The sequence below is a fragment of the Limulus polyphemus genome, unplaced genomic scaffold, assembly GCF_000517525.1.
Source record: "Limulus polyphemus unplaced genomic scaffold, Limulus_polyphemus-2.1.2 Scaffold315, whole genome shotgun sequence".
In the NCBI taxonomy this organism is placed as follows: Eukaryota; Metazoa; Arthropoda; class Merostomata; order Xiphosura; family Limulidae; genus Limulus; species Limulus polyphemus.
In genome coordinates, this window is record NW_013665925.1 from 597,299 (window position 1) to 606,158 (window position 8,860).

General features: G+C 33.2%; 2 protein-coding genes across 2 annotated transcripts in view; one reads left to right on the forward strand and one right to left on the reverse strand.

Moving 5' to 3' along the window:
* Nucleotides 1-2,627, forward strand: part of LOC106457308 (long-chain-fatty-acid--CoA ligase 3-like) — a 29,613-nt gene extending 26,986 nt beyond the window's left edge. The window contains exon 11 of the mRNA XM_022383181.1: nucleotides 449-2,627. Within this exon, the coding sequence (XP_022238889.1) occupies nucleotides 449-634 (186 nt within the window). The 3' untranslated portion in view covers nucleotides 635-2,627. The remainder of the gene's footprint in view (nucleotides 1-448) is intronic.
* Nucleotides 2,628-3,850: 1,223 nt separating this feature from the next.
* Nucleotides 3,851-8,860, reverse strand: part of LOC106457309 (ras-related and estrogen-regulated growth inhibitor-like protein) — a 30,366-nt gene continuing 25,356 nt past the window's right edge. Inside the window, exon 4 of the mRNA XM_013916703.2 lies at nucleotides 3,851-5,562. Coding sequence (XP_013772157.1) covers nucleotides 5,116-5,562 — 447 coding nt within the window. The 3' untranslated portion in view covers nucleotides 3,851-5,115. The remainder of the gene's footprint in view (nucleotides 5,563-8,860) is intronic.

An 8,860-nucleotide genomic window follows, 5' to 3' on the forward strand; every position in this document is an offset into this window, starting at 1 on the left:
GAAGAATTTCTCAATAATGTGCCTTGGTTATGGTAGGTAATTCGAAGAAAAAATAAAGTGTTACTGTTTCTTATTTGTAGAAGGTGTAAGAGGAAAGACCACAACATAATGAACTAATTCATCACAATACCTGAAAACTCTGACTTCACTCTTTTGAAAAATAAGGTGGTCTTTCCTTTTACTCCCGATCAACCATCAAATATCTTCAATTATGAATAACACGAATGGATTGAAATATTTAATTAAATTATCTCAAAATAAACCTTCATTTTGGTGCAATATTGAAATTAGCTTGAATTCTTCATAACCTCAGAATAGTGGGTGACCCAACAGGTCATGGGTGGTCTAGTATCTCCTAAATATTACTTGTAGACTTGAACTAGTTAATTATATTTTTTTACATTTTGAAATGTATAAAAAAAAATTAATGTTCTTTTTGTGATACCTTTCAGCCCACCTTCAGCGAATAGAGATCCCCACAAAGGTGAAACTTGTTACTGAGGAGTGGGTTCCAGATACTGGTCTAGTCACTGCAGCTTTCAAGTTGCGTCGGAAAATTATTCAGAACTATTATAGATGTGATATTGAAACTATGTACGGTCGGATCTCAAATGGTATTTCAAAATCAGCATAGAACGAAGTTTGAGTTTTGACTAGATTTACAAGGAAAACGCATGCTACTAACTGGCTTACTTGTACCAGTCTCAATCCCTCTAATTAATGCAAAATCATGCAAGATATTTTTTTTTTCTTGTCATTTGGGTGTCATAACAATAATCAGGGCAGCTAGTTGTGTATGTTTAGTTAATAACTTGAAGTGCTTGAATTAATTGAGAAAAACTTATTAAGACTAGGGGGAGGTATTGGTAATCTAACTTAATAGTTATATATACATATGTACGCATGTATAAAAATGTGGTACGTTAAATTTTGTGTGATATTTTGTCTGATAATATATTAGTTGGGGGATTAATTTAATAAAGACAGAAAATTGTTGGTTGCAGTTTAGGAATGCAAGTTTTGATATTTAATTTTTGTGGATACTTAATGGCATACTTTAAATTAGTATTCCTGCATAGATGATCTCAAGCATATAGAAAAGTTATTTTAATTGGAAAGTAAAATTTCCAAGTAATGTGTTACATACTTCAGATGTTAGGTTTATTCAATAGCTACTGATAACACCTCTCTACAGATCTTTTATGTTTACTGACCATAGAAGATTTATCAATTCAAGGCAAATTTTCAAGAACTATCATGGATACCACAGCTAATTAGGTTAGTTTTTCTGCATTTGAAATAAACTGGGTTATGTACATTTCGTTTCTCTCTCTCTCTCTCTGAATCAACTTATTTCCACATGCATATTTGTTTTGTACTTGCTATTCAGTAGGATCATATCACAAGCTAGCAAGGTTTAATGAAGGCGTGATGACCTTATTTTAAACTGCAGCTGTGTTATTTGCACTTGGTACTCTTTCGTCAAAATAAGTGACACCATTACTACTGGTAAAGTAATGCACTAGAGTAAAATTCTCCATTATCTAATAAGAATATGTGTCTCTATTATTGTGCATCATAATTTTTATTCATTAAAAATGTTTTTCATTGGCTTAGAAAGTGTTATTGAAAGTTGTGCCTTAATATTAAAATGTAAGCTATTGGCAGAACTTTTGTTTGTATAAACAGCAATCTTATAACATCTTGTAACTTAATGAACAACTACAGAAGATTTCTATATTGGTTAATGCTTTGCACATCAGTTTTTGTTAGAGATACCAAGTACCAATTTGTCATTTAACACTTGCAGTACTAATTTAGTTGAGTTTAAGTTTTCTTAGAGCAGTTAAAGAGATTAATTTTAATATTATGGGTAAAAAAAATTATTACAACGCGATAAGTTGTTTGAAATAAATTACAATAGGTGAATTAAAATATGAAGTTTCTACTTTTTCACTGCATGGCGCTTAGTTTATTTGGTATGCTTCGTGTTAATAATAACATGATAAAGCTAACATTCTTAGAAAGAGTTTTTCCAGAGTGTCTGCTTACTAAAAAGAAATAATAAGTTATTCCAGAACTTTCCTTTTACCAGTTTATTCACACTTTTGTTCAACTAAGATCTAGTTGTACATTTTCCATCAAAAAGAGTTTATACATTCTAAAGATTATAGATATGAAAGAAAAATTAGCGAGTTTGTTATTAAAGGTGAGAGGTGAGGTAATTCCTTTAAATACTCTGTTTTACTTAACATGTTAAGTTGGTATTCTTACCAGGTAACAATTGTTCAACTATGTGTTCTCTGTATTTGGACTCGCTTATGAAAAATGGCTATAATTTCATTTCTTGATGTTAAATCACAAAATGTTTTGTGTAGAATGTGTAACTCCATTTCCACAGTTATATTATACACTTTTTCTCCAGTATGTATTTTTTTTCTATATTCAAACTGTTCCCTATTGTGGACATTGTAAAAAAAGACATTGATATAAAAAGCACCATTAAAAAAGTTCTTACTCCATTGGTCATTGTCAAGACATCTGTTAGTGGTTGTACAAATAAGGTGTTTAAAACTACAATCTGGTGTATACAGTAATTATGTCAATGGATTAAAGGTTTAACTTAAGAGAAATGTTGGTTGTAAAGTCAGTGATATGCACGCACACACACACAGCTATGACAGAATTTAAATTTTATTATTTTCTGAAAGTTGTAATACCCTAACAAATCAAACTACTAAGAGATATGAAGAGCCATATCATTTTTTGTTCTTGAAAGTACAACCTAGAGAAATATAAGATTTTCATATTTTTTCCAACTTGTCATCTAAGTTAATTGAATGTGCACCATGCATAGAATGAATTGTTTTTAAATAAGGCAGCTAATTTACTGTCAGTATTAGCATGTTGCACTGGAATTTTGAAGAAATAACATTTGTCAAACCCATTTTTGTTGACAGTTTGTTTGGAACAACATATCTTAGGAGACCTAAATGTTGGGACAACTATAAACTTAATCTTTTTACTTACATTCAAATGTGTTTGTTTTTTAAATCAAGTTTGGAGTAAACATTTTTTTTATGTGAAACAAAAATAAATTTAGGACATTAATCAGTCATTAATGAAGTTGAAGCTAAATGAACGTTGAATCAGCCACATACAATCATAAAGTTGTTTTTTGTCACCGAGTTCATAATGAACATCTTTTTTTCCCAGGAAAATTCTTTGTAAATCTAGAACCATACCAATATGTAGTAAAGGAGCCTTTTTTTCTAGAAAAGTTCTATCTTGTCTGAGTAACAATAGCTTTTCATGTATATGAATCATTATTTGTTTAAGTGTATAAAGAAAATGTTGGTGCCCTATTTCAGTATATCAAAAGCCGATTGTATTATCTAAAGGTCAAGGCTTGTTGAAGAAGATGTGTTGTTGTAGAAAGCATTGAGACTTCATTGTTAACTCTACTAGCCCTGATGGAGAAGTTTCATTCTCTCTATAAAATGCTTCCAACACTAAACTCCATTAAAGATTTGTAGAAGAACTGTTGTAGGACTACACGGTTGAATTGCATGTAATTAACAAATAATTTTACTTAACTGTCGAAATATATTTTCTAATTTAGATAAGTTCTTTGGTCTAATGTTTTTTTAATAGGTTACTATTTCTCTACATTTACAATAAGTTGCTATAACTTTTATTTCTCAATAAATTCCATTCCATGCAAAACTTCATGATACTCTTTCTACAGCCATACAGTTGTTTAAGTGTGAAATATAATCAGAACTACAAGGTAGTTGCAACAGTAACTTTATATAATTAAGTATACAAACATATAATGACTTAACAGAACTACAAATACTTTCATCTTTATTTACAAGAACCACAGTCAGCTTATCCATGGGAGTTAATGAAAACTTCTGTGTTCATTATTAGAAACAATGCTTTTTAGTATTGAATGTGATAAAGTATATTTTTACATGAAAAAGTAATGCATATCCGATTCTTATGAACATAATTTATACAAACGCTACAATCTGTGTGGTATAAAGGTACAAATTATTTCAGTAAAACAATCTACATAATTCATGGATAGCAGATTCAAAATGCTACACTTATAATTAATGAAAGTATGAATAACAGCATAGTTTGTACATCTAGTGTCACTTTGTTTTTATCCATTGATGATAAAATATACATTTCGATTCAATTGTCCAATCACACTGCAAAAATGCCTTGGAATAGAAAAAAAGTAAAGTTAAAAAAACAAGACTTATAGTGACACAAAGCTTCTTTGGGCAGTGTTTTTCATTAGACATGCTGGACATGACATTACTTCTGTTGTTCAGCAAAATCCATATTACAATATGATGGTGATTTCTATGGGGTAATTTAATTCAATGTATTTTATGCTACATACTATAAAATATGTGGACCAGTTGTTGGTAAGCCATGAAGTTGAATCCATCCATATTGTGCTTATGTGTTTTTATTATGGTGGACAAGTTGATTTATCACACAATTGAATACATCCATATTGTGGTTATGTGTTTTTACTATGGTGGACAAGTTGATTTATCACACAATTGAATACATCCATATTGTGCTTATGTGTTTTTACTATGGTGGACAAGTTGATTTACCACAGAATTGAATGCATCCATATCGTGGTTATGTGTTTTTCCATGAACAAGTTGTTGATGTATCAACTATGGCCATGTGTAGCCACCTTACAAATGGATTGTTAGAGTCGCAAATCCTTGCATCGCATCGTAAACTTTTTTGAGTAATGTATTTACATCTGTTCCAGAAATGCTCGCAACAACAAATTTAAATATATCCATTTTGTAATTTTTTAGCGACTTTTTCTTAAAAATTAAAATGTATTTGGAATATTACATCTCTTCAGCTTTTTCCCATGAATGGTGATCATCATAACAATGAAATATTTAAAAATTTCGATTGATGAGTCAGTAATAAGTAGTGTAACTGACTGTAAGATATTTTTAAGGCATACCTATTAAAAAGCTGAACAGTAAATATTTCTAAAACGTTATGCCTCAGTAGATTTTATTTTAATTAAGAATATTGTCAGTCGTTTACTTTTAATAAGCCAAGTTATAAAGAAAATGATGGACGTTTGCTTTTGACAACAACTTTGGGTGAAGTTTTCCCAAACATAGCACCGAACATTTTAGACACTGTAATAATACTGAGTTTTCTTTGACGAGGCAAAGAACGTTGAAGCTGCAGTGATCTAGCTTCGCGGATTAAGTTTTCAAAAGCTGTAGAGACATCAACGAATGAATCTGCAGCCGAAACTTCATAAAACTGACAACCATACTGACTGGCAAGTTCGTTACCATCTTCCAAAGATACCTGCCGACCCTGTTCCATGTCTTTCTTGTTTCCTAGCAACACAACAGGGACATAACTTGGCGCCCTCAGACGATGAATTAAATCAAGACATTCGTGGGCTTTGTTAAAACTGTCACGGTCACAAATACTGTAAATCACTGCACAGGCGTCGGCCCAACGTACTTCCTCTTCTGGCACAGAATCGTTCTGAGAAACAAATTATGAATGAACATTAAACAAAATTCGAATTTCATGAATTAACATATATATATAGGCAGCCGTACAAACTGAATTAGCAAAAAAATGGGCAAAGTAACTGAAAACAAATCACAAATAGCCTTTCTATTTCTTTAGAAATTTAAAAACATGAATTCAAATCTCTTCGAATAATCCCCCGGTGGGTCATAGGTAAATGACGAGGCTGCAACGCTAAAATTCTGGGTTCGATTACCCATCGTGGACACAGCATATCGTTCAACGTGGCTTTGCGCTGAAACAAAAATCTTCCAAGGTTAATCTGTAAAAATAATACATACATATATATATGGTAATTTATATAGCATTCATAATTATTGTGTGTAAACGCAAGGAAGTCCACCTAGAAAAGATGAATTGTACGAGGGTTGTCCGAAAAGTTCGTGGTCCACTTTATAAAGAAAAGAGAGATTGGTTCAACTATAGTTTATTTTTCAATGTAATCACTTAAGTCTATACACATGCGCCAGCGTTGCTTTAAGGCCTTTACGCCCTTCTGAAAGAACTTTTGTTCTTGATTCCCAATCCAGGACTGGACAGTATGTACGAGGTCATCATCTATCTGAAATCTTCGACTTTTCAGAAAGATTTTAAGGTTAGAGAAAAGAAAAACGTCACTTGGGGCTAAATTTGGTGAGTGAGGGGATGATTGAGTAATTCTAAGACAGCATCTTGGATAACGTTCAAAACAACACGTAATTTGTAAGCTGGGTCAGTCCTGGTGGAAGATCACACCTTTTTGAGAAATCCTCTTTTCTTTGATTTCTTGACACAAATTCTTGATAAATGATGCATAGTAATCTTTTGTAATAGTTTGACTCCTTTTGAAGTAATCAAGTAGTAAGTCGCCTTTGGAATTCCCCCCAAAAATGCCATGATCTCTCCAGCAGAGGGTTGCGACTTGAACTTCTTTGGAGTGGGCGAACTTGAGTATTTCCATTGCAAACTTTACATTGTTATTTTTGGGTCGAAGTGGCGAACCCAAATTTCATCCATAATTATGAATCGAAACTTTTTGAGTAGGCATTGGCTTTCAAAAACTCGGATCCACTACTGCTCAGGTGACAACAGTTTTGGAACCCATCTGGCACTAACCTTGCTCATGCCCAAACTGTCACTCAAAATGCTTGCTTCAGTACTTTTACCGATTCCCACTTCCTCTGCTAACTTTCTAATGGTAATCCTTCTATCATATATAACCAAATCATGAACTCTATATACAATTTTTGTTCTGGTCGATGCCAACCTGACCTCGGATCATCTTCACATGATTGTCTACCGCGCTTAAAGTCAGCATACCACTTCTTCACTGTTTAGGCTGGAGTATCCTCTCATAATGTTGTTTTCATGTCCTGGTGATTTGTCACGGTGCATTTTTTTTAACAAAACATTTGATCTCGGCTCGAAGCCCGATCTTCTCTGTGACGTTTAAAAACTGTTCACTTCTTTCCTTCAAAAACCAGCAACACACAAAATAAGCTCGGTAAGTTTTATGTTGCATTTCTTTACTCATAAGAAGGGTCAAACTTAATATTTATCAGAAAAAAATCATACATTCCAACTTGTTTGTGTTTTTTATGTGGGGCCACAAACTTTTCGAACAATCCTCGTATGTTGATGTTATTTTCATTATCTCACAAACACTTCTTTCAAATATGTTGATAAACTGAAATACAAAGTTAATTTCATTATCCCTAAAATCTCTTATTTTAGTGAGATTGTTCCTATAAAACAGCTGTTATACCAATCATTTCACAAAGGTTTCACTTTTAGCAAAAAGTCCTCTGGTGGATTAGCGATAAGTTTACTCTAAAACCCTGGGTTGAATTCCTCTACAGTGGACACAGTAGAAAGCCCAATGTGGCTCTGCTCTAGAACAAACAAGCTTAGCAAAAAATATTGTAATAAAGCTTTCTGATGATTTGTTGGATTTCGTACAAAGCTACACGAGAACTATCTGCGACAGTCATCCTTAATTTTGAAATGATAGCTGGCCAACACCACCAACTCTTGGGCTACTGTTATCAGATTGAATAATAGGATTTGACCGTCATTCTTACACTGCTTGGCCTGGTTGTTAGGTCGCGGGATCAAGACCCGTCACATACTGCCCTTTCAACTGTGGGGGCGTTATAATAGGAAAGAGAAGCCCAAGAGTTGGTGGTGGGTAGTGTTGACTAGCTGCCTTCTCTCTAGCCTATCACTTCAAAATTAAAGATAGCTAGTGCAGATAGCCCTTCAGTAACTTTGCGCAAAATTCAAAACAACTCTTATGTTGTGGCCACGACCCCAAAATACGGAGAGCCTTTTTGGGGCGCTAGTGAGACGCGAACTAGGGACCCGCAGCTTCACAATTTAGCACGCTTATCAATGGATTATGCTCGGCCATTTACCAAAGCAAAAAATTATTCCGCACGTTTACCTTTTTGGTTGCTTTACCCGCTATATGAATTAATTGATTCACAGTTCACTAAAAATTTCTTTCTTAATCTGTATATCTCTCTCAGAAGTGTCTGGCAGTGAACATTTTAAAGAGGTGACCAATGTTAGGTTTTTATAAGTATTGATGTGTATGGACAGGTTTCTTTATAGTAGGTGTCTGTGATTTGTTGGTGATAAATTTCAACAATAAACAAACAGCACACAGCCCACTTGTTTTATCCCCCGTGGTGGGCAGAGCACAGATAGCCCATTGTGTAGCATTGTGCTTAACTACAAACAAACCACTTATTTTAAAATAATATATTAAAACAAGTCAAATGTATGTACAAATGTTCGTTACACAGTTAATTACCACGGTTGTATTTATAGCTTTAAATAATTCTCTTTTTTGTCAAACGTCCACACAGTCTGGTTCAGTTACTTTAAACCTAACTGACAAGATGAATTATTCTTCTATACTCTGTTATCACAATACAGCCAGTGATAATTTCACTTACGTCACCCCATTGGTTACGACTGTTGTATTCATAGGTTTAAATAATTATTTTACGTCAAAAGTTCACGCAGTCTGGTTCAGTTACTTTAGAACCCAGTTGACAAGACAAATTATTTTCTCTACTTTGTTATTACAATACAAGCTGCGATTATACACTTTAAAAGTTGCCACTATACACTCTTTATCGCTAAATTGACGATCACCTAGTCTAGACCTAGCTATCTAATTTTGACCTATTGAATTTACTTTAACATAACTTACCTTGTTTCTTTCTAGCTTGGTCACCTATATATATATATATATATATATATA